At 42.6% G+C, this 26,135-nt stretch overlaps 2 protein-coding genes across 4 annotated transcripts in view; both read right to left on the reverse strand.

Annotated features, from left to right (window-relative positions):
- Positions 1 to 23,354, reverse strand: part of LOC148033486 (stress response protein) — a 31,655-nt gene extending 8,301 nt beyond the window's left edge. The window contains exons 1-4 of one of the 3 annotated variants that reach the window (XM_087681425.1): positions 22,980 to 23,354; positions 22,244 to 22,345; positions 22,011 to 22,149; positions 21,821 to 21,855 (exon numbers count right to left, since the gene is read on the reverse strand). In XM_087681425.1, the coding sequence (XP_087537551.1) occupies positions 21,821 to 21,855; positions 22,011 to 22,149; positions 22,244 to 22,345; positions 22,980 to 23,072 (369 nt within the window). In that variant the 5' untranslated portion in view covers positions 23,073 to 23,354. The remainder of the gene's footprint in view (positions 1 to 21,820; positions 21,856 to 22,010; positions 22,150 to 22,243; positions 22,346 to 22,979) is intronic. The other 2 variants (XM_087681424.1, XM_087681423.1) reach the window with 2 other exon arrangements.
- LOC148033487 (uncharacterized) lies at positions 567 to 3,640 on the reverse strand. The gene has a single exon (XM_087681422.1). The coding sequence runs from the start codon at positions 1,925 to 1,927 to the stop codon at positions 572 to 574; it is 1,356 nt and encodes a 451-aa protein (XP_087537548.1). The 5' UTR covers positions 1,928 to 3,640; the 3' UTR covers positions 567 to 571.
- Positions 23,355 to 26,135: the final 2,781 nt, after the last annotated feature.

Below are 26,135 nucleotides of genomic sequence, written 5' to 3' on the forward strand. Positions count from 1 at the left end.
TCATTACTTTTGAAATAGCAGCTGCAAATACAACAGGGACAGATTCCCCTTTCAACTTTACATCAAGTGTGAGTGTCTTTCCCTTATGTTGAATAGTGATCTCTTTTGCATATGAATCAATCACTGCATGCATACGGTGGCACCATGGCATACCAAGCAACACATCACAACCCTTAAGTGGAGCGATGTAAAACTCTTCGTTGTCCACATATCCCTCTATATGCAACCGAAGCTTTCCAATGAGTGGTGTAACAGGTTCTGCATGACCCTTACATGCCATTCCAACTTCCCCCATGGCTCCCATCTCATCCTCTTTGATGCCTAGACGTACTGCCATGTCAATAGAGATGAAGTTGACTCGTGCACCATTATCAAAGAAGATCAATGCATGCTGATCCCTAATTTTGCCCCATGCTCTGCACAACTCACTAGCATCATCATTGGGCTGATCACTAACAACATTGGGCACCAATCCCACTGATGTTTTGGGCCTTTTACCCTTAGGATCTCCCTAATTTTCTCATTTTGCAGCTTGTTGCCTATTGGGACAATTCTTTGCAATATGACCCTCCTATTCACAAATAAAGCATTTATTTGCAGCCATCAATTCCCTACATTGTGCCAATGTTTTCGAGCCCTTTCTTTGCTGTTTTGGCCTCTTTTCAGGCTGGTTTTCAGATATGCCTCTCTTCTCGGCCTTAAACAACTTTTTATTCGGTTTCTCCCCGCTCTCTTGGAAGCCCGAATCCTTTCCATGCAGCAAAGCATTGGCTGTAGCAGCAGTCTCTATAAGCTGAGACATGCTAGACACGGTGGATTTTATGTAAAAATCCCCGATTCCTTTGGGCAGCCCACATACATATTTTTCCACTTGCTCATGAAGGGGTATGGCACGATAAGAAGTGACGGGCAGCAATACATCCCAAAACTTCTTCTTGTATTGCTCCAAATTCTTGCATTCCTTAGCATCAAGCTTGTTCCAAGCTGTCATGATGTCCACCTCAAAGGTACTAGTCAACCAATTCGATGCAAACATTTGCTTGAATTGTACCCATGTTGACGGTGCTCTACCTTGCATCAAGAGCGTGGACCACCACTGCAATGCATTCCCCTTCAAGAAAGTGGCTGCCTTTCGAATCTTAGAGGATTCGGTGAAGTTTCCCCCTAAATAGGCTGCATCAAACTGCTGAATGAAGGTCAAAGCTTTTAGCCTATCTTGTGCACCGCTGAAGGACTCAAACTTCACTGCTTTTCCACCCTCATCATAGTCTTTTGCTTCCCCTTTGGGAGTCAAGTTGTCATACACTGGCTGCTGCAAAAAGGGTGCATTTGCTGTATTTACATCATGACCAAGCCCAAATGAAGCATTTGGATGACCAGCAGTCATTCCTTGAGCCCCATAAGCATTCGGGGGTGCAGACGCATTGCCAAACATTCCACTTTGTACCCCAGGCATCAAACCAATGCTACCATACATAGGGTTTTGCACATTTCCATCCATACCCGAAAACAATGGACCTTGCACACCATGCATTGGATGCTGCATACCATAGGGATTTGTGCCATGCATTCCCATATACGGCCCTTGGCCAACCATTGCATGAAAAATCGTGCTACCACCAAAGTATCCTGGCTGCCCTATCATAGCATGCATGCCCGGCTGTCCAAAATCCATTGGATTGGCACTTCCATAATGGCCTTGCATTTGCATTCCTTGCCCCATAGGTACCAACTGTTTAGCTTCATTGGCCTCTTTAGGAGCTTCAAGTGAAGGATTTGGCACTACCTTCGGTGCATCTTGCTGTCCCGAAGGTGTAGAAGTTGACTTCTTCTTCTTGCCCTTGCTGTCCTTCTTCGGAGCATTCAAAAATCGGGTGAACTGAGGATCCCTTGCCAATTCAGCAAAGAGATTTGCTGCTGTTCTCATCCGATTCTTGAACTGGTCATCAAATTCCTCTTCACTTTGCTAGTTATCTACCTCATGACAGCTTGAAGGCCCTGCATCTTGCCCAATAGCAACATTTTCAGCTTGTTGTCCATCATGAGAGCCTTGTCCAAGATTAGGCATTGCATTTCCTTCATTCCCATGAGAATGTCCATACTGAGAGGCATCGTCACTGCTTGATTCCACCTCACTATATAAAGACATGTTGCTGTAATTTGTCAACTGAGCACAAGAATCGGCACTAGCTTTGGCTTGCAATCAGGTGCCTCGGGCTCACCAAATCAAGAGATTGAGTGATTATCCCGGCAATGGAACCATGAAACCAGCCTTCCTTCTCGGATAGGGTGGTTTAACCTGATTAAGCACTTAATTATAGCAATTAGCAAATGAACATAAACTGAAATGCTCACTTTACCTTCATAAGCTTGGACAGTGGACACCCTGTTGGCCCCAAAACTGGCGCCCCTTTCGGTATTTCTTTAATTTCAATTGCTGATGGATAAATTACAAGCCGAGATTTCACAATCTCCTTGGCTGATTCAAAAGCCCCTTGCTGTTCCAATAATCAGCAAAGCATTCGGACAAATTGCCCCTTGATTTTCACCCAAGGCTCTAATGGAACCCCAACTGGTCAAATGCTGCCCCAAATTCACAATAGATGGGCTGGCATCTAAAATCCTCAAAATTCCACGAATTTCCGGTGCTGATTTCAGTGTACAATGCCTTTGACTGATGGCATGGGTCCCAAGGTGACTGGTAAACCCTAATTACTGCTGTAATTTAGGGTTTACAGCAGTAAACTCTCTGCTGTCCACCAAATTTGGCTGTACTCTACTACCCATGGCTGAGAATTGCTGAGAATACTTAAGCATAGACTGGAGGAGATGAGAGAATGCTGTGGAAAGAGAGAAATTCGTAGCTCTGATGACAAATCTGACGGCACCAACAGCTTCAAAAGGGGGGTAAAATGTCAGCTCAGCTGACGAGCCCTCCTCTCCTGCCGTCGCCTCTCTTGAGGTGGAAGAGAAAACCTACTGTCCCCTGTCCTGTCGCGGTGCGCGATCAATCGTCGTCGCCTCTCAGAGCCAAATCTGATCACCTCCTCTCCCTCCACCAAGCTTTGAATGGCTGCCATTCAGCTTCCACCACCCTCCAACAGCCTTCTCCCTAGTTGCATGGGAAGGTTTTGCCAAGTGGCAACCTTCCTAATGCATTTTCAGCTATTAAATTATTTTTTTAGAATTATTTAATTCTAAAAATTAATTTCAACCCTTTTGACCCTGCCCAAAATTAAACATGCCCATCTGGAATGAAATTGGCTAGGCCATTTGCAACTTGGAGTGGTTTCCAACCTCTGTTGACCCTTAGACTAGCATTAATTAATTAATTTATGCTAGTCCCTAGTGTCACCACTGACACTTAATGGCCAAACAATTGTCCTAGGATCCAACCTGGCACCAACTGACCACCAAAACCCAGTTGGCATAACTTAACACAACTTTTGCCTTTAACACCCACTACATCCTCGGGGTCCTTGGCCCGTTCCCATGAAATAACTGCCATGTGCATCACATGTGCTAAACAACCTTCCACATTTGATTAGTAACTTAATCAAATGTTACTAGCAAGATTAAAGCATCTCAAAATTTAACGTCCCCGTGATGACATTGGTAATCTTAATTATGGCAGTTTGCTACACCTAAAAAGCAAAAATTTGGTGCTCGATCTTCCTCCGTTAAAAGCACCTACTCACAATGTATGTGAAAGTTGTGTACTTAGCAAAATGCATCGTGCTTCATTTCCAAAGGATAGTACTATGCGTGCTGATTAGAAATAATAATAGCTTGTGCATAGTGATGTTTGTGGGGCCATGAGTGTCAAATCCATCGAAAGATACTTGTACTTTGTTACCTTCATTGATGATATGACTCGTCATTGTTGGGTATATACTTTGAAGCACGAATCTAAAGCGTTTGTATGCTTTAAAACTTTCTTGGCCTTGGCTGAAAATAGCAGTGGATGCAAGCTGATTACACTACGTACTAACCGAGAAGGGGAATATATGTCACAGGGAGTTCAACTCCTTGGCTAAAAGGGGCATTATCCATCAGTGTACACATGTTAACAAAACGGTGTGGCTAAAAGAAAAATTGCACTTTGATGGAAATGGCATGTTGTATGCTGTCACACAATGAACTACCCCTAAAGTTTTGGCTTGATGCTATCATGTGCGCAATGTATGCACTAAATCGTAACCCAACTAAAGCATTAGTTGATTGTACACCTTATGAGGCTTTGAATGGCCAGAAACCAATGGTGTCACATATCCGTGTCTTTGGTGGTTTGGCATATGCTTTTGTGTCACAACCACGAAGACATAAATTGGAAGACAAGGCTGTCAAATGCATCTTTATTGGTTATAGTGCAAAAAGTAAAAGGTACTGATTGTACTAACCCTCCACCAACAAGATTTTTGTTAGTAGAGATGTGATATCCACTGAACATGCTGGTTAGCCCTTCATGGACTGCAAAAATCAGCCCAATGTGGGGCTTATGGACACGTTCGATAGTTTATTGCCTTTATTTCAGCAAGGTGGATCTGATTTTGGCCAATTTCAGCAACCTATTAATGGTTTACAGTAGCAAAATCAGCAACAAACACATGCTGAGCAACAACCTGATTTTCAGCCCATTGATCAAGGCATAATTGATTATGAAGTGGCCGATGAGAAGGTTGCTATTCAAGAAAGCTAAAACAATCCCTAGATGGCTGTTAGATACATTATGGGATAGCAAACAACCCGTTCTTTCCGGTAGAACTAGATTAGCCACATGTTGAGAAACCCTTCACCCTTCACCCGCAGTTTGCGTTTTTTGCGTTTCTGCGTTTTGCATTTAGGGTTTGCAGCCCCAAAAAGGGGTGCCATCCTAGACTAACTGTGCCTATTTATATGCCACTCTCTCATTCATTCCTCACGGCTAATTCATTCAGTCCGTCACCTTTTCTCTCCAACCTCTCCACTACCCTCACACCCCTTCAAGAGGACATTGCGGTTCGTGGTTCGTGGCTGTATCTTCATCATCTTCCTTGTGCTACGGCACCCTTGGTCCCTTGTATCACATTCACTCCATGATTCAGAACTTCATCATTCCATTCATCAGAGTTTCTTTTCTCTTTTCTTCTCTTCTCCATGTTTGTTGAGTTCATTTCGTGTTCCTCCCCGCCAACCCTACTGTCTCGCTGGTACGTCATCTTTTAACATGGTATCAGAGTTGGATTTCCTCAAACAGTGGCAAAGATCCTCCACGCCAGTGAAGGCAAAGACCGGTGGCAGGTTCAGCATCCACTTCTCTTCTTATTCCGCTGCATCAAAATCTCGTTTTTGCAGATTTCAGGTGTTTCAGCTTGCTGCCCACACCCCGTTCATGGAGGATATCTCAGCCGAAGCTGTCCATTGCTATCTCCATTGGTTGGCGCTTGATTTCCGGCCCTCTTCACGTAGTTTGGAGCTGATTCCAGCAGATAACTGCTGTTCTTGTGCAAACCTGCTGTCGTACAGCATGCCACGTCATCACAGTCCTGCTGCCTACGTTCTTAGTCTTTCTCTCTCCTGCAGGCTGTCCTGCTTGCGTTTTTAGTCTTTCTCTCTCTCTCTCCTGCAAATTGTCCTGCTTGCGTTTTTAATCTTTCTCTCACCTACTGCCTACGTTTTTAGTCTTTCTCTCTCTTGCAGGTTGTCCTACCTGCGTTTTTAGTCTCTCTCCTGCAAGCTGTCCTACCTGCGTCTTTCTCTCTCCTACAGGCTGTCTTGCCTGCGTTTTTAGTCTTTCTCTCTCCTCACCTGCGTTTTTCTACTGGTTGCAGTCTCTTACTGCTAGTCGCATCCTCCTCCCACTAGCAGCTCACTTCCAGCCCTTCCACTACCCTCCCACCCCTTGAGGTGGACATTGCGGTTCGTGATTCATGGTGGCTAACCTCTTCCTTTGTCAGCAAGGCACACACGTACCATGGCGTCTCCCCCGACAGATTGCCCGTCTACTAGGTGTTCCTACTGCGGCACGAATGGTCATCTCACCAAAGACTATCGACTTCGACCTTTGCTCCCCACCCCCCCGGAGTATATGCATCTTCCACCATGTACTCCTTGTGCCACCTCTCCTTTCTGGGCTACAAAGATTGTTCTGCATCGGCTATCAAAGTACTATGCTCAAGGCAATAAGACGCGTCCGATGCGCACTAAGTCCTTTCGAGCACATGGAGGATCGATTGGCGCTAGGACCTCCTAGAGATCGCAATGCCAGCGGCAGTCTTCTCCCACTTATTTTCAGGTACTATGGCTTCCACGACCTACGGCTCTGCAGTCCGCTCCATCGAGAGACGGTGATTGTTTGATACCGTCTCCTCATCAGTCCGCTTCTTCGAGAGACAATGGCTACTCGACTCCTTCCTCTTATTCGGCTACCCAATTTGCTCCACTGAGAGAGCGAAGGGGGCATCTACTTCTTCTTCGACTTCTGGCGGGGGCCCTCCACCTCCGACCTTAGAGGGGGAACCTACTCCACATGAAGTTCTTCACACATCCTCTACTTTCTTGGGGTGGCTGTCTTCGACCAGTCATCTCTTCTATTGATACCCAAGATCTTCAGGTACCACCTAGATCGAGACCTCAGAGGTTTAACCGCCACTTGGTGACGAGGCCTTTATATTCCTTCCAGCATGGATGCACAGAGCTAGTGGCTTCTCTCCCAAGGTTGAGTTTCGGGTTCTCCAGTTCATTCTGTCTATTGTCCTTTACTGCGGTTCCCTTTCAGGTGGAAATCTTGGATCTTAGGGATCCTCTACCTCCTATGCATTGCATGATTTCATCATCTTTGTACTAGGGCGCTTCGGCAAGAGAGCAATTTCCCCACGAGGGACACTATCCAAGTGGCACCTGCTGCATGAGCATTCTTCAACATGTAGCATTGCATCTCCATCTCACTCTTCTCTTGTTCCCCTTTTTGGGCTTGAGAGGGGGTGTTGAGAAACCCTTCACCCGCAGTTTCCGTTTTTGCGTTTCTACATTTTGCATTTAGGGTTTGCAGCCCCAAAAAGGCGCGCCATCCTAGACTATGCCTATTTATAGGCCACTCTCTCATTCATTCCTCTGGGGCTGATTCATTCAGTCTGTCACCTCTTCTCTCCAGCCTCTCCACTACCCTCATACCCCTTCAAGAGGACAATGCGGTTCGTGGTTCGTGGCTGTCTTCATCATCTTCCTTGTGCTACGGCACCCTTGGTCCCTTGTATCACATTCACTCCATGATTCGGAACTTCATCATTCCATTCATCAGAGTTTCTTCTCTCTTTTCTTCTCTTCTCTATGTTTGCTGAGTTCACTTCGTGTTCCTCCCCGCCAACCCTACTGTCTCGCTGGTACGTCATCTTTTGACACCACACGCCATGCACAGGGTAACTTGGTTGTGCATGCATTTGTAGCTACTGCATGCAATAAAGAACATGTTTCTTTACATGATGCTTTACGGATAGCATCTATGCAATTAAAGTTAAACTCTATTGATAAAAATGGCACATGGGAGTTATATGACTTGCCTACTGGCAAGTGTGCTATAGGCATTAAGTGGGTTTACAAATTAAAATACAAATCTAATGATACTATTGATCGCTACAAGGCACATCTTGTTGCCAAAGTGTATGCCCAACAGCATGGATTGACTATGATGAGGCATTTGCACCCACTTCACATACGACCACCATTCGTAGTGTCATTGCTTTGGCTATTCATTATGATTGGCATGTGCCTCAAATGGATGTGAAGACAGTAGACACCTTTTGGTCGATCTTAGTGTGACACAACACTCACCCACTCCTATCTACACTAATAGTCAGAGCTCCATGGCAGTTGCAAGAAATCCATCTTTTCATGCTCGCACTAAGCACATTGAGGTGTATCATTATGTCACAGAGAGCCTCCACATCGGGGAGATTGACTTGGTTTACGTCCCTACACAAAACAACTTGGCAAATGTGTTTACAAAAGCTCTCTCTACAGAGAAGTTCGAAGCCTTTCGCAAGGCTCTCAACTTCATACTATTTGGGGATTGATATGTCTATTCCATATATATGTCACACCATTCACTCAAAGGGGATTTGTTAGACTTATCATGTTTCTCCTATGTTTTGGTATGAGCGCTCCCTTATCTCACGCGCACGTTTTACCTTCTAGCTAGAGAAGGGCTTTTTCACCGTGTGAACACTCGTCAGTGGGTGTGCGAGTGTGGTACTTAGTACCTTAGGGATTGTATGAGAAGGGATTGTACTTTCATTCATTCTCTTGTAGTGGATGTGACCTTCTAGCCCTCTCTTCTCTCTTGTTGTTCAATTGTTCATTGTAAATGTAGATGCGTGTTGCTGAACCCTAACCTAACACAATCAGCCACGTTTGTTTCAAAAGTCAACACTCTTTCTTTAAGTATTTTTGGACCTGCAAAATTGTGACCCACCCATTGCATGTATGAGAGCTTGTCAAGCACATCCCATGCATGCAAAGATTGCAAGACACAAGAAGTGATCTAGTGAAGTTCACGCAACCCTTAGAGGACGTGTGAGGCATCTGAATAGGCGGCAATGGAGTCACTATACCCATCTACCCACATCACCAAATTTATGGGTGTTGATAATCAATTGCATGTAAATGGTATCTACATATTCACAGGAGTGAAGTTCAAAGGGGGACCACAAGGGCAGAGCAATATGGTAACCCTTCAAGGATTCCAACTATGTAGTGCTTAGATTAGATTTCTCAACTTTGCTTGTAAAGACACCAAATCAAGGGAGTGCAACGCTCAATGGTTGACACTAGCAAGATTGATGTGGAGAGAATGTTCTCAATTAGTTACAATAGGCTGAATCTCCAATAGTTTCTCACAACACAATTGACCCACAATCGCTCAATAACTTTATCACCTTCATTGCTAGTCTCTTACCAACTCTAGACTTTTCAAACAACCACGTAAAGACTTCAGCCTACCAAAACCTAGAGTTGATAGCCTAGCAATTAAGACAAATTCATGGAGCATTCACTTAGATATTTGTCGTACATAGTCCCCATGAATCCTTGCATTGTTCCTCTCACAAATAGAGGGACTTATCATAATAGAACTATGAGAAAGTCACCTTCTCCATGACAGAATTGTCCAAAAAGTATACAATGACCAAGATCTCAACGAAAAAAAGAAAATCTCAAAGAAGAAGAAGAAGAGATATGCTAAGGTTTGCAAAACAAAACATAGTGCGTATTGTTAGCAGTCATGTTTCTCTTGCTTTGTCATCTCCTACCTATGAACATCAATCTGTGTCAGACAAGGACTTTAGGAGCTCCAACATGTCTGTCACTTGTTTTGACAAAGGAGGTATCTCACTCTAGAGTGACCGTCTGGATGCATTCTTGTGCATTTCCTCCTTTTTTGGCTTTCTATTGGCTTTTCCTTGAGCAATTTCTGATTTCCCAGGCTGTCTCCATCTGTCAAACAATATCCAACCGCCCTAGCATTTTTGTCATGTCACTAGACCATTTTTTCAGCATTTGTTGCTGGTCAGACTAGCATTAAATGCTGGTCGGCCCAACAGTCCACATCCTAAATCGATCTCCCACTTCGGCCGTTGACAGGATGGCACCTTTTGAGGCTTGCTTTGGGACTAAGCCTGATGTCTCTTATTTCCGGATCTTTGGGTGTGACGCCTATGTGCACATCCCAAAGACACAGTGTGACAAGTTTGAGGCGGCTTCCTGAAGACAAGCATTTGTTGGCTACAGCTCCCAGTCCCAAGGTTATCGCTTGTTTGATCTCATCAAGCGAGATGTCTACACGAGTGGAGATGTTCGGTTCGTGACAAAAGGGGATGAGGAGCACCCCATACTTGGAGATCCACGGGAGAGTTGGACTCTCGAGACGGTTCCTTTGGAGCCCAGCCTCTTGATGATGATTCTACTTCAGATACAGAGTTTTCTCTTCCACCGACTACCCCAATGGAGCTTCCGCCTATGGATGTACCCGAGTCTTCAACAGATGGAGAGCACCAAGGAGAGATCCGGCCTCCTCCTCGTTGGGACTATGACACACTCCGAGATTCAGGGATTGAGGGGGTCCCTGAGAAGTGGGAACCGCAAGATGGACCGCGGAGGTCACGGAGACACCAGGCACATTCTACGGAGCTTGTTGGCTCTAACTATTGTTTGATGACCCATGTGGGCAAGATCGCGAGCCCACCCCCGTGAAGGAGGCTTTGCAATCTGACCATTGGCAAAAAGCTATGGAAGCCGAGTTGGAGGCTATTGAGAGGAATGGCACTTGGTACCTTGTGCCTCGTCCCTCTTACAAGAAGGTGATCTGCGTCAAGTAAGTCTTCAAGACCAAGTATCTTAGTGATGGTTCTTTGACAAGCACAAGGCCCGCCTTGTTGTTAAAGGTTTTGCTCAACGCCTAGGCATTGACTTCCATGATACTTTTGCCCCCACTGCTCGTATGGCAACTATTCGAGCTATTTTTGGCTAGCCATAGGAGATGGCCTGTCTACCAGTTGGATGTGAAGTCGGCCTTCCTCAATGGTGGCTTGAAGAAGGAAATCTATGTGGAGCAGCCTCCTGGCTTTGGATCCTTAGATGGGAAAGTATACAGGTTGAAGAAGGCCTTGTATGGCCTAAAGCAGGCTTGCGTGCATGGAACAAGAAGATTAACTCGTTCCTTCAGTCAAAGTTGGGATATCAGTGCTCCAAGGCCAATCCGCAGCTTTATGTACACACTTCTGAGGCTAGTCGTGTGTTGTTTATGTTGTATGTTGATGATTTGATTCTTACAGGTGACCATGCACAAAAGGTCCAAGAGACAAAGACGGCTTTACATCAAACATTCAAGATGACGAACTTGGGGCTTCTTCATTTCTTCTTGGGTCACAAGATTTATCAGCCTCAGAGGGGCATTTTCATCTCTCAACAAAGATACATTTAGGAGCTCTTGGTGACTTTTGAGATGGAGAGACCATTTCTACTCCTATGGATCCGAACTGAAAGGCCACTTCATACTCAGATTCTCTCTTGACGAATATTCATGAGTGAACCAAAACAGGTGCATTGGCAGGCTGCCCTGAGGGTTCTTCGGTATTTGAGGGGGACCTCTAACTTAGGGATTTCTTGTCTAGCAGGTGCAGGTGCTTCAAATCTTGTTCTTGCATGTTGGAGCGACTCGGATTAGACTAGCGATGTCGACCACCGGCGGTCTACTACAAGCTATTGTTTTACCTTGGGTGCACGTGTTATCTCATGGAGTAGCAAGAAGCAACCCACCGTAGCCCTTTCTTCTACTAAGGTGGAGTATCGGGCCACGTCTTCCACCACATGTGAGGTTGTGTGGCTTCGGAGATTGTTGGAGGAGCTTGACTGCCCCCAGTCTCGTCCCACTCTTCTGCGGTGTGACAACGAGAGTTGTATTGCCTTGATACAAAATCCTGTATTCCATGCCCGGATGAAGCACACAGAGATCCAGTACCACTTCATTAGGGAGAAGCTTCTAGATGCGACCATTGATGTGGAGTACCGCAAGACACAGGATAATCTTGCAAATTTGTTTACGAAGGCACTTCCCCAGGCGCTTCTTCACCGACATGCCATATCCCTCTATCTTATGACCAGTCCAGGATCTGAGAGAGGGTGTTAGAGATTGTCATTTCTTGGACAGCTAGGAGTGATACCGTGTGCAGAGCATGTCAGAGCAGGACAGCGCAGCAGTCACATCAGCAGCCACATCAGCACCTAGGGCATATGCCACGTGGCAATTGGCCAGGCAGGGGCAGTCGGACAGTTCAGCACCAATCGGCTGCATTAACCAGCTGACCTGGTCATTTTTTGCCTTTTTTTTTCTGCTATTTATAGCAGCCCTCCAACACATTGTCACTCACTTGTATCTGACAGATTACAGCCTGCTAGTGACAGAGACAGCACTCGGGTTGATGGAGGTCGAGGTCTTCAAGGCGGAGACATACGCAGATATTCTTTCTACACCCACGTATAATTCTGCATTCTTATACAGCATTCTTCACTGCAGATTTTCTGCGTTTCACTGTCTCTTTCTCTCTCTCTCTCTCTTCTCTCTCCGTTCACTCTTTGTCACGGTCATTCGCTTCTGCATTGCTTCACTCTGACATCTTTATCTTGCAACAACACTATATCTTTGAGATGCTTGTTGTATTCGCAAAGGCTCCATGCAAGACCATCTCCTAACCCATGGCCTCTAATTCCAAACTTTCTCTCCACGGCAGTACAAAGAGTTAGCAGTGGCATCCCACAATCTCAATCTGATTGGATTATCTATATGGGGCTCATTCATACCCAACCCAGCATCTCCTATATGGTGGCTCTTCTTTCTTCTTTCATGAAGAAGCCTCTCATTATCAACACTTACACATCTACGATAAGTTATGCTTTCTCCCTTGGATCTAGCGAGCAGCAAGAAGCAACCTACCGTTGTCCTTTCTACAACGAAGGTAGAGTACTATGTGATGTGCTCTTCCACTCAAGAGGCAATTTGACTTCAATGAAGTGGTTTGACTGCATGGATCTACACATGGGTGTGTGAGTTCAAACCTTGGATACAACCTTGAGGCATCTTGCATCTTCCAAATTTCAAGCCTTCTCAAAAAAAAATTGACTTCAATGAATGCTAGCTGAAGTTGGCTTTCCTCAGGTGGGATCTACTGTAAACACCCCGAACAACATAGTATGCTTAACAATTATGATATTCGCTTGTTTTCGAGTTTTAATATAAAAGAGAATGAACACTTAAAGCTGAAAATGAAAATTACTCACAAAATTACAGCCATGAAAATGTAAAAGTAATGGAGACAAGATTGAGGGTTGAAGATGGGCAACCCCCCCCCCCCCTCCCCCGAAGGAATGTATTTCTGCTCAACCCAAGTCCCTTAGGCAAGAGCTCAGTTACAATCAACCTGAGAGTGAGGAGAAGTAATTCTCACTCTCACAAGATCATGCAAAGATGTACAAACACACATGCATTATCTATTATGCAATGATAAGAACTGATTTCTTTACAGTATGAGAGAAGAAAGAGGAGAAATCAGCCTTTCTCCATCGTTGATCAACATTACATGGATAGGGCTTCCTTCTTGTTGCTAAAATGGAAGAAAGAGCTCGAGAAGGAGGTGTTGTAATGAATTTACAGGCTTGCTATCCTGTAAAACAGCAGTGATAGAAGAGGGAATATGGAGGAATTTGATAATGGAGAAATGGGGGATGATGATGGAGATGGATGGGGCCAGTTTCTGGCTATCTGTGGGTGCTGTACATGAGTTTACAGCAAAGAAAAATGATGCTGAATGAAGAAAAACGAGCTCTTATTTATAGGAGGGGGAAGAGCTAGTACAAAAGGGGAAAGTGGAGTAGCACAAGACAAGTGTCCCAGCCACATGTCATGAGATGTGACAAGTGGTGGGACACTTGGAAACTTGTGTGACAAGTGTCTCGACACTTGTCTCTTCTCTATGGCCTTCCTTTTTGGGCTGAATACTATCAAGAATAGAAACAACCAAATTTAGTAAGCACAGTCAAAGTACAGAATTTACTATTTTTAGAATGACATCCCTATTTTTTAGGACTAGCATTTTTAGGCTAATTCGAGGCTCCTAAAATTTAGGGACCCCCCAATATGGGTGTCATATGAAAGCTTTTTCCGTGTACATCGCAAAAACGGTATCAGAATCTTCATGTGACTTTCCTATGCAAAGAAATGTGCAGTTCAAGCTTTCAGCCCACACATGCACATTGTACAAGCATTTCATGATCATGCCATCTTGTTGATTGTAACTGTTTGTTTTGGCGGATCTAGCCCACACTTCAAGGCATCAATCCTTTCTGTGTGCGAGTCTAACCCTGATATGCGTGAGTTCTGGTCACAGGTGCCCAATCGGGCCATATAGGTGGAAGTGTGAACTATCTTTTCTCTAACCCACCGCGTGGATCCACCATAACCTGTGACCACTCATCAGTGGCCAACTCCAATGCACTTTTCTTTATATCTAATTAGTGCAAAGGAAACAAATTTTTAATAAATCATTATATAGACAAATTAATGAAAAATGATATAAATTCTGTTTCTATAGAGTTGTGACAGCCCTCTGGCTTTTATTCAGCTGTCCTCAGCCGAAAAGCTTCTTGATATGGCTGAAGAATGTCTGGGTAATCCTTCATGAATTTTTCATCTACCCACTGTGCATCTGTTGTGGATAGATTTTTGAATTTTAGTAAGAATTTTCGTGTCACAAGGCCACTTCTCGTGGTTCGATCCTTGTGAAACAAAATCTGTTCAGATTCCAAGAGTTGCTCTGTTTCTTCAATTTCTGGGGGATCTTCAGTAATGGGTTTCTTTGGTTCTGGTCCTATGTAAGGTTTTAGCAAACTTACATGAAAAGCATTGTGTATTTTCCAATGAGTAGGAAGCTCAAGTCGATAAGAAACTTCATTTATTTTCTCAATCACTTTGAAGGGTCCAAAGTATCTACTAGAGAGCTTTGGAAAAGATGAATTTTGACCGGAACCTTGTTTGAGCCTGCTTTTATCAAACTTTAGCAAGACATATTGACCTTTTTCAAAAGCCAAAGGTCTTCTTCGTTTATCTGCTTGCTTCTTTTGTCGCTCTTGGGCAACTTTGATAGTGGCTCAAACTTGATCCATGGTTGTTTTTAAATCTGAAGCAAACTCATCAGCAACAAAAATCTTATCTTTAGTGCGAATAATTGGAGGAGGAATCACTTTACCCTGTACTATTTCATTTGGAGCTTTCCCTGTGGATGAGTACACTGTATTGTTGTAAGCAAACTCCAATAATGGAATATATTTCTCCCATTGTGACTTATATTCACTAACATAAGCTTTCAACATATCCAAAAAGAGTAAGATTCATCACCTCTGTTTGGCCGTCAGTTTGAGGATGAAAAGCTGAGGAGAACTTTAAAGTGGTTCCCAAATTCTCAAATAAAGCACACCAAAAGTTACTTGTGAATTTGGAGTCTCTATTTGAAATGATCTCAGAAGGCCTACCATGTAATCTGAAGATATGTTGAATGAAAAGTCTTGCAGCTTGTGCGGATTTCAATGTTTTATGATATGGAATAAAATGTGATTGCTTGCTGAATCGATCAATTATGACCCAAATCATATCATGACCTTGAGGTGTTCTTGGAATACCTGAGATGAAATCCATTGTGATAGATTCCCATGGATCTTTGGGCACTGAGGTTGCAACAATCCTAGAGTCTTCTGCCTATCATACTTGGATTTTTGGCATACTAGACAAGCCTCAATGAAGTTATGTATATCTCTTCGTAATGTTGGCCAATAAAAGTAGCGCTCAATTGCACTTAGAGTGGCTGCCCTCCCTCTATGCCCTGCATAAGGGGGTTCGTGACTTTCTTTAAGCACCTTTTGTCGAACAGGAAGAGTGACACAAAGGCGATTGTTCATGAGAAGGTAACTACCTTTGATGGAATAATCTGGATGAGAACCTCCTTGCTGTAAATTTGACCAAATTGCTACAAAATCAATATCTTCATCATAAGTATTCTTCATCGTTTGAAAATCTTCATGATGAGCCACTGTAATAGTTGCAATGCGAGGCACTCTAGAAAGTGCATCAGCAACTACATTTTGTTTCCCTGGAGTGTACATAATTTGAAAATGAAACATAGACAAGAAATTTTCCCATCTTGCATGTTTCTCCTGCAAATGCTTTTGAGTCTTGAAATACTTCAAGCTCTGATGATCAGTTTTAATAAGGAATTTATTGCCTAAAAGATAATGTTTCCATATCTTCAAAGTATGAACCACTGCTAAGAGCTCCTTTTCATAAATGTCATACCTTTTCTCCACATCATTTAGATGGCGGCTTTCAAAGGCTACGGCATGGCCTTCTTGATTTAGCACTGCACCAATACAATCACCGCAAGCATCTGCTTCCACCACAAATGGTTTTACCAAATCTGAAATGATAAGAACAGGTCCAGAAGTAAGAGCTGTTTTCAGCCTTGTGAAGGCTGCCTTCTCTTTTTCCTTCCATTGGAAAGAGGTCTTCTTCTTTGTAAGGTCATGAAGTGGAGAAGCCATTTGTGCAAAATGCTTGATGAAGCGGCGGTAATAAGAGCATAAGCCAAGAAACGATCGCACCTCATGTACATCATGAAGATGAGGCCATTCTTGGATTATCTTGATCTTTTCAGGATCCATCTGAATTCCTTCAGAAGAGATGACATGCCCAAGGTAATTTATTTTATGCATGAAAAATTCACTCTTTTTACCATTTACCAAGAGTTGATTTTGTTGAAGTAATTGTAGAACAATCTCCAAGTGTTGATGATGCTCCTCTTCATTCTTGCTAAAGACAAGAATATCATCAAAGAAAGTACCGACATATTGTCGATGCTGTCTAAAGATGCGCTCCATCATTCGATTAAAGGTGGCTGGTGCATTGGTTAATCCGAAAGGAACCACCAAGAATTCATAAAGATCGTATGAAGTGCGGAAAGCAGTTTTGTGTACATCTTGTGGTATTACCCTAATTTGACGATGACCACTCTTTAGATCAATGCAGCTGAAAACCTTTGAGCCTCCTAGTCGATCCAAAATGTCGTCAATTCTGGGAATAGGAAACCGATTCTTCACAGTGATTTTGTTGAGGGCTCGATAATCAATGCACATCCTGAATGTGCCATCTTTCTTTTGAACAAGAAGAACCGGTGAACAAAATGGTGAGCTACTTGGCCTAATTAGCCCACGGTTGAGTAGATCTTCGACTTGCTTTCTAATTTCTTCTTGTTGAGGACGGCTCACACGGTATGGTGCTATATTAGGAGGAGAACTGTCCGGAATAATATCAATATGATGGTCTTCTGGCCTTTCTGGGGGAAGCTGATAAGGAAGATCTTCCAAAAAACAATCTTTATACTTTTCCAAGAGCTGAAGTCGCTCTTGGCTTTCAACATTCATATTATCTTTTACATCAGTGACATAAAGCAAACAACATTGAATACAATCCTTAATTGCTCTAGAGACTTGCATATGGCTTACCATAGGTATGGTGTCTCCAGAAACTCCAGCTTGGATCTCGTACTTCTTGCCTTTATTGGTGAGTTCTACCTTCTTTTTCTAAGAGAAGATGGTTGAATCTACTCTATGATTCCAAGGCATGCCAAGAATCACATCGCAACCATCAAGGTCTCCGATACAGAAGGTATCTTCGTCACTGTAGCCTTGAATTTGAAACTTGAGCTTGCCAATGTAGGGTGTCACAGTCTTCATTGTGTCACCTTCATCGGCATTTAAAGCTTGGCGAACTTCTGCCGGAGTGTCCATCTCTTCATTCTTTAATCCAAGCTCTTTAGCTAATTGCAAGGAAATGACATTTTCATTCGCCCCAAGATCTATCAAGAATAGTACTTGCTTACCTTGCAACTGTCCCCAAGCTTTTAATAATTTGCGCATCTCTGGAGTGTGAGTTGTGTTTGCAACTACATCACTGATAGCATTGATTTTCACCGGCGACTTAGGCTTGTTGTCAAAAACCTTGCTTTGTCCTTTGTTTGGACATTGCTTCGCTATGTGGCATGTTTGTCCACATTTAAAGCACTTTCCTTCTTTCATGAAGCGCTGCTTTTCTTCTTCGGAAAGTTGCTTTGCTTGTGGGTATAGATTGGAGCAAAATTGAGGAGCATTAGGAGGGGCATAAGGTTTCATCTTCTTTTGATTTGATGGCTGCTTTTGCCGCTGTTTTTGTCCTTCGTTTGGGGCTGAATACTCCTCATCATCAGCTACTTTCTTCTTATCATTCTTTTGGAATGATTTGTTGCCATTGTGCTCCATTTCCCATGTCTCAGCATGGTCCATGAGTTCCCTGAGACTAGAACAATGATAATAATTAAGAGCAGTACGAAGTTTAAAATGCAAACCTCCTTGAAACTTCCTAAGCTTTTTCGAACTACTGATCTTCTTGAAATGTTGGACCTTCAAAAGTAGCTCCCAAAATCTCTTGGTATAGTCACCAAGTGACTCATTTTTCCTTTGCCAAAGCCGATCCCATTCCATTTTTACATCTCTTTTGAAATGAACAGGAAGAAATTGGCTTTGTATCATGCAAACAAAGGACCGCCATGATTTTGGGACAGCATGATCATATTCCAACCCCGTTCACCAAGTATGGGCTAAGTCGGTCAAATGCAAAGCTGCAACCTTAATCTTTTCTTTTTCTTTATACTTGTCACGACCATATAAAATTTGAAATTGACGAATAAACTTCAGAAGAAGATCAAGATTTCGGGAACCATCATATATACTGAACTTGATCTTCTTTTCAAGTTGAGATAGTGACTTAGTCTTCTTCTTCTTCTTATGCCTTCGTCCATGTCCGGATCTTGAGGTTGAAGATGATGAAGTGCTTGATAGGGATGAAGATGGAGACAAGGGTGAAGAATGTCGACGCCTTTGACGATGATGAGGTCTTCCACAAGAAGGGTGTGACTCTTCGTCACTAGAAAAGGGTCCATCAGAGTAGGCGCCAGATGACTTTGAAGAAGAGGATGAGCTTCGACGCGATCTCTTTCTTTGTCTTGAAGTAGAACGGGACTGCCTCTTAGAAGTAGTTGGACTTCTTGATCGGCTCCTTTCATTGTTATGGCTTTGTCTCCTTGAAGCAGATGGGCTTTTTTCCTTGAATTCTTTGGGATTCTTAACTTTTTCTAGTTTGAGAAGTTACTCACCAATTTGTTGATTCTCCTCTCTAAGACTTTGAATGGCTTGAAGGATAGCACTCGACTGATCCATTGAGACTCTTAAGAAAAATATGCTCAAGCACTCAATGCAAGGGCTGAAAACAAACAAACTTATAATTGTAAGCACTACCAGTGTTGGGGTCAAGACCGAGCCAAAGCTCTGATACCACTGTAAACGCCCCGAACAACGTAGTATACTTAACAATTATGATATTCGCTTGTTTTCGAGTTTTAATATAAAAGAGAATGAACACTTAAAGCTGAAAATGAAAATTACTCACAAATTGTAGCCATGAAAATGTAAAAGTAATGGAGACAAGATTGAGGGTTGAAGATGGGCAACCCCCCCCCCCCCGAAGGAATGTATTTCTGCTCAACCCAAGTCCCTTAGGGAAGAGCTCGGTTACAATCAACCTGAGAGTGAGGAGAAGTAATTCTCACTCTCACAAGATCATGCAAAGATGTACAAACACACATACATTATCTATTATGCAATGATAAGAACTGATTTCTTTACAGTATGAGAGAAGAAAGAGGGGAAATCAGCCTTTCTCCATCGTTGATCAGCAGTACATGGATAGGGCTTGCTTCTTGTTGCTAAAATGGAAGAAAGAGCTCGAGAAGGAGGTGTTGTAATGAATTTACAGGCTTGCTATCCTGTAAAACAGCAGTGATAGAAGAGGGAATATGGAGGAATTTGATAATGGAGAAGTGGGGGATGATAATGGGGATGGATGGGGCCAGTTTCTGGCTATCTGTGGGTGCTGTACATGAGTTTACAGCAAAGAAAAATGATGCTGAATGAAGAAAAACGAGCTCTTATTTATAGGAGGGGGAAGAGCTAGTACAAAAGGGGATAGTGGAGTAGTACAAGACAAGTGTCCCAGCCACATGTCATGAGATGTGACAAGTAGTGGGACACTTGGAAACTTGTGTAACAAGTGTCTTGACACTTGTCTCTTCTCTATGGCCTTCCTTTTTGGGCTAAATACTGTCAAGAATAGAAACAACCAAATTTAGTAAGCACAGTCAGAGTACAGAATTTACTATTTTTAGAATGACATCCCTATTTTTTAGGACTAGCATTTTTAGGCTAATTCGAGGCTCCTAAAATTTAGGGACCTCCTAAAATTTAGGGACCCCCCAATATGGATGTCATATGAAAGCTTTTTCCGTGTACATCGCAAAAACGGTATCAGAATCTTCATGTGACTTTCCTATGCAAAGAAATGTGCAGTTCAAGCTTTCAGCTCACACATGCACATTGTACAAGCATTTCATGATCATGCCATCTTGTTTATTGTAACTGTTTGTTCTGGTGGATCTAGCCCACACTTCAAGGCATCAATCCTTTCTGTATGCGAGTCTAACCCTGATATGCGTGAGTTCTGGTCACACGCGCCCAATCAGGCCATATAGGTGGAAGTGTGAACTATCTTTTCTCTAACCCACCACGTGTGTCCACCATAACCTGTGACCACTCATCAGTGGCCAGCTCCAATGCACTTTTCTTTATATCTAATTAGTGCAAAGAAAACAATTTTTTAATAAATCATTATATAGACAAATTAATGAAAAAGGATACAAATTCTGTTTCTATAGAGTTGTGACATCTACTCTTTTTCGCGTCGACAGCCAAAGTGCTCTTCCCATGGCAAATAACCCAATGTTTCCTCCTTGCATAAAATACATCAAGGCCCAGTACCATTAGAGCATGTTTTGGATGGAGAGCTATAGTTGGTCTACTGTCCTGTAAATGGCAATGCTGCAGAAATCTTCACAAAGGTCGTTCCATTGCCTTCTATACTCCATCACATCAGCATTCTTGGCCTTCGACCACTCATAAGATCTGGATTCTGATTCTGAGAGGGGGTGTTAGCATATGTGTTTCTCCTGTCATCTCTTGATTGTGAGCTCTGTTAGGGACATTGGAGCCCTAACTGTCATGTATTTGTAGGGTGCTGTCATCATTGCATTTTCAGCCTGTTTTCATTCAGCATTTCCAGCCAGACGGGTGCATTCACAGTGAGCAGCTGGGTGGCACGTTTCTAAATTCTCATGCTGATTGGCCATCTTTTGGCAATTGCGATGCATCCCAGCCCTTCCGTAGGGCAGTCAGCACTGGCAGCCTCAATAATGTGGCTAGTCCATACATGCAGGGCCTGATTGTATGCAGACTTTCTTGCATTTTCAGATCAGAGTTTGATGATGAATCTCTCTCTTTCTTTGTGCTCATTTTGCTTTATCCTTTCTTGTGTTTTCAGACCAGAGTTTGATTCCTTCATTATCTGCATTCTTCTTCTGTCACACACTCTCTTTCTCTCTCTGTTCCATTTTGCTTCTGTATTGCACACTCACACAAGCTTGCTTGACAAGCTCTGTGGTAACTGGATCACAAATCTCTAGATCAGCCCAGATGGTATCAAACAAGCCACCAACAAATGATCCACAAATTCCAGATTCCTCATAGCCATTAGGGGCAAGCAGGGTGGTCAACATCAGCAGGGCACATTTTGTGCTTCAAGGCTCAAATTGTGTCCTTGGCTTGAAGCACAAAATGTGCCCACTGACCTCTTAGAGAACTGGTTTCAGGCCATCACCTAAAATGCAACTAATCCAAAACTTGAGTCCTAGATTAAAAGGCAAATGCCCTTAGCTGGAATAATGCAAGATCCGTTACCACAAAGTCATGCAGGACTCACGTGTAGCTGAGTCAATAATGTGAGTCCAAAGTGCCACTGCCTCACTAAACTCCATTAAAACATTTTCTTGCTATTTAAAATTTAACATCTAGCTAGTCGTACAAATATTTCAAGAAACTATCAAGACTAATATCCAGATGCCTACTGTGTAATCACTCTAGAATAGCTGTATAATAGCATATGTGTGGCACACCCTGTGGGTAGAAGTTCATGCTATCAAGACAAATAACATTAACCAGGAAACTTGTAAACATATTTTTTCAGGTTGGCATCTACATTGCCAAACAATGGAACCAAGTCGTAGTATTCAATCCTAAGGAGCTGTGACACAGAGGAGTAAAATACCTTCCTTTTTCTGTTTTTGTCTTTGCTCTTTTTGTCTGCAGATCATAATTGAAGTAACACAGAAACCTTTGTCAGTGACCAAGAATGAAACCTAAAATGTGTTACCTAATTACCAAAACGCAACATGAAACTATTGTTGCCATAGAACAACATCTATAGCCACAGGAAGTGTACAAGGTACTATAATTACCTCTCGAAGACAGCCTCTTCTTGTTGTGATTGATGCCACGAGCCAATTTACGAGCCCGCTCTTCATCAAGCTGAGCTCTATATTCTCTCATGAGGCGGACTTCATCGTCCTCTTGCTCCTCTTTCTTTTTGGCTTCCTCCTGACCAATAAAGTTAGAACATCGAAAGCTGGTGCTCAAATCTATGACTGCAATACAATATAATAAGCCTTTTAAGCTACCCTCAAATACACACCTTTTGCCGCCTTCTGTACTCCTCCCAGGTAATTGTGTGAGAAGTTTGTAAACTTGCCAACCGAGCAGCATGCCACTCTGGTGAATGGAAAGATCCATCCATCTGTGACGGACCTTGTCAATAACTGTTCATGATACCTACTTACAATTTTTGCTTTACAAAGAACCTCATGCAGGCTATAGGATTGATTAGACACAAAAACCGTAATTTTGTATGTGGAAAACATTGGCACACATCCCACTGGATAATCAATCGCTAGTCTTTATGTAAACAGAAGTTCTTTTTCATGAAACAAGCAAGCACACGGTGCGCACACACAAGCAAACAGCATGCCCAACTTAGTCATCCAAGCTTTTATACGCGGAAACTTTGGAATTTGAATAAAACTTCAGAAAGCCCAGGACTACATAAGTAGTTACTCTGCATAAACATGTGATACCAATATCATAACCCCCAAAACTTCAGCATTGTTCTGTTTTCAATGTTTTGCCTTCTACTAAATATGTAAGCTGTAGACTATTGAGTGATCATGCAGGTTTTTTTTATGCAGTCAATGTCCAGTCGCCAGGAAAACGTATAATTCTTGAATTTTCTTTAAGGAACATCGAGTGCAATAGTCAGGCAAAGGTGATCATTGTAAGAATGTTATACACATGCTTGATTTGAGAGCACACAAGGAGAATTCCGAGCGAGCAATTTCGAAAAGCTCACAGTAGGGGTATGGAAGGACGCATACCATTCCGTCTTCGACATCCTCGGTGCCTCCCGGGGTGGATTGGGAAGCCATCTTCGCCCGCTGCATGGCTTTGTACGCCTGGTTCTTCCCCATGGCAGCAGAGTGGAGATGGATAAGGGAGGGGGGGGCAGAGACCCCGCCAACCAAACGAGAAGGACAAGAAGAGGGTTCACATGGATGGATGCAAGGGGGAAGAGGCGCAACGAGGAGCAGGGCAAAAAAAAAAAACAGTTATTCGGGTGAGTTTGTTTGTCTCGAGAGACTGATGAAGAGATGTGAGAGGGAGAGAGAAGATCGAAAGAGAGTGTACTCTTGTTCGTGAATCAAAATATGGGATCGATCCTCTACAGTCTTGTCTAGCTGTAGTGCCAACATACAACCACCATTCATATATGAAAGGGTTGGGTAAGGCCAAGCACTAACACCAACTAAATACCTTTTCTTTTCTTTTCTTTTCTTTTCTTTTTTAACACTCGCATCAAGTGTACAAATCCCAAAGTCACGACTCAAACACCCCGCATTAGAATCTCTTTGGCTTTTGACTCGAAAACTTGTGATCGGATGAGAGAGAACAGAATGAAAGTAGTCATTCCATCTCCTTCTCCCTCCTCCCTCATGGGGCTCATGCAAGCATACAACCTTGTCACATTGTTGGAAGTTACGCATGGCAATCATTCTAAGTTTCTGTGCATTTCCTCAGGATAATCATACCTTTGGGGAGGCTAAGCCATAATGCATCCACAAATGGATATACCTTATGCATGCGTGCCAAAGGTCTTCTCCTCTATTGGAGCCATTGATTCAAATCTCTCTCCTATCCCATCCCAATTTGGAATGATCCTTGCCCCCATCATGCAAACATCCAGGATCTCCTTCAAGCCTAACCCTCCAACATGGCCAACTCCCTCCAAAAGAGCCATCGATCAATAGTCTGCAACCCTCTAGTCAATAGATATTTCGCTTTTACACCTAGCACGACTTCACACTCTCTAGAATAGAGGAGAAGCTAGCTGCCATTAAGGAGGAGGACAAGAATGGGTCCAAGACATTTGACATCTTCGACATGGAGAAGAACACGATAGAAACAATGGTCTCCAACATGCAAGCTATGGAGGAGCTCTCCACAAGCAAGGAGAAGGCAACAAAGAAGTTGAGGGCTTTCTCAAAACGAGGCAACTTTTGGAGTTCATCAAATCACTATTAAATGTTCATCTCAAAAGGGAAAAGAGAAGATCACCATCCCACCAACCAACAACCTAAAAACCCAAGAAGGTCTCCACCTAGCAAACAATCAATCAAATTTTTTAGGTAAATCCCTTCCAATCCCTATCTCTTCCATTGGTTTAAATTAATCTACAAAGGCTTACCAAGCTAGAGCCTTCGCAAACTTTGCTAAGGTGTTGAACCCTAGCTTATTCTCTTGCTTCTTCTGATTGCACATCCTCCATCTCTTCTCCTCGCTTTCTTGGGATTCTTTCCCAATTTGAGAGGTAGAAAGATAGATTGTGATGCAAACCAAAGAGCTTGAGGGGGCTTCGAGGAGAGAGAGAGAGAGAGGACTCACTTTGGCTTGGAGGAACAAGCTGAGGGGATCAACTTCTTGCGCATGAAGGACAACAAACCAAGAAGTGTAGAGCTTGCGAGCATGGTCATTGGCACAATCATTGGAGCTTTGGAGCTCGTCAACGGACATCTAGACTACAAAATGATGAGTTCATTGACCCAACTATTTTCTCATTAATAATTTCTTCTTCTTCCTATTCAAATGTGAGCAAATGGTCTTAAATATTCTAAAATATGGCTAGTGGATACTTACTCACTCTCCATTGTCCATGTTCAAATGGACTATAAAGTTCAACCTCACAGGCCCTAAACCAACCAATGTTTTTACGTGGGTAGAATTTCTCAATCTACCCTCAAATTTATACCCCTTCTTTTTAAAAAAATTAGCATCTCCATTGGCCAAGCTTTTGGGCCAAAGGCCTTTCACTAATGTAAACCCTAGGTGGCATCCACTCCTGCTAGTAGAAGCTTGACCTAAATAATAAACTTCTAGAGTATTTTGAACTCAAATGATAACTTGTTTAAAATAGCAAATAGTATGCAAAACCTTTCCCGATGCTTGCTTCAAATACTTAAAAATAGGCCACATCATTAACAAATGCCCATAACTTAGACCAACTAAACAAGCCTCTAAAAAAAAAAGATAACCCCCAAGATAACATAGAAAGGTCCTATGAGAATGGGTTTAGTCTATAAATAGAAGAAAAATTAACAATAATCAAAAGAATCTAATCATTGAAAATTACAATACAAGGAGAAAAACAACAACAGATATGTTCTTTTGCTATTGCCTCCAAAAGAGGTATTCCAAAGTCAAACAATGTGAAAATAACCCTTTCCATCAAGGTAAGGAATCATAGAAAAAAGGGAGAATCCAATAAGAAAATTCAACATGATTAATAACCTAAATGTTGTAACCTTGAATATCAAAGGGTTGACTGACCCTAAGAGGGCTTGGATTATTAGGGACTTGCTTAAAATCGATGCCACAACCTGTGATATCATTTTTCTACAAGAATTAAAATTCTCCCATGTCTATGAAAGAACCTAAATCTAATCTCTAAGTAACTAATGCTAAACAATAAGCACCCCACAAGATGTGGAGGAGCAAGAATTGAATCACTAATAAGTTAGTGTCATTTTTACACAAATTATGGTAGATAAGACAACAACTAGTTAGCTTCTCATTTTATTTCTACTGAATTTGCCATAGTTTCATTGTGTGGCACAAATAGCTCTAATGAGAGAAGTAATGTATGTTCCCTCATTAAATATAGGGATTTTATTTTGGTTGAATCTATATAGGGTAAGCACATAAAAAAGGGACAAGTAACAATGATTAAGGAAAGGGATTCATCTTACCAATTTAAAGCTTTTCATGATTTAATAGATGTTACTAAGAAAGTGGGTTTCCATAGGCAAAGAACCAAGTGAACTCCAACCCTAGAAAAGAAAGCTAGATAGATATTACATGTCTATGAGTTTATATTTGTCATTTTCTAGCATTAAGTCCAATATATAGTTAGAAGTGGGTACATTGATGGAAGTGTAGAAGTCTATTGTAACACACTGCACGCAGCACAAGGGAGAAGA

Source organism: Lygodium microphyllum, chromosome 7 (assembly GCF_053477565.2).
Source record: "Lygodium microphyllum isolate KBCC chromosome 7, Lygodium_microphyllum_v1.1.10, whole genome shotgun sequence".
In the NCBI taxonomy this organism is placed as follows: Eukaryota; Viridiplantae; Streptophyta; class Polypodiopsida; order Schizaeales; family Lygodiaceae; genus Lygodium; species Lygodium microphyllum.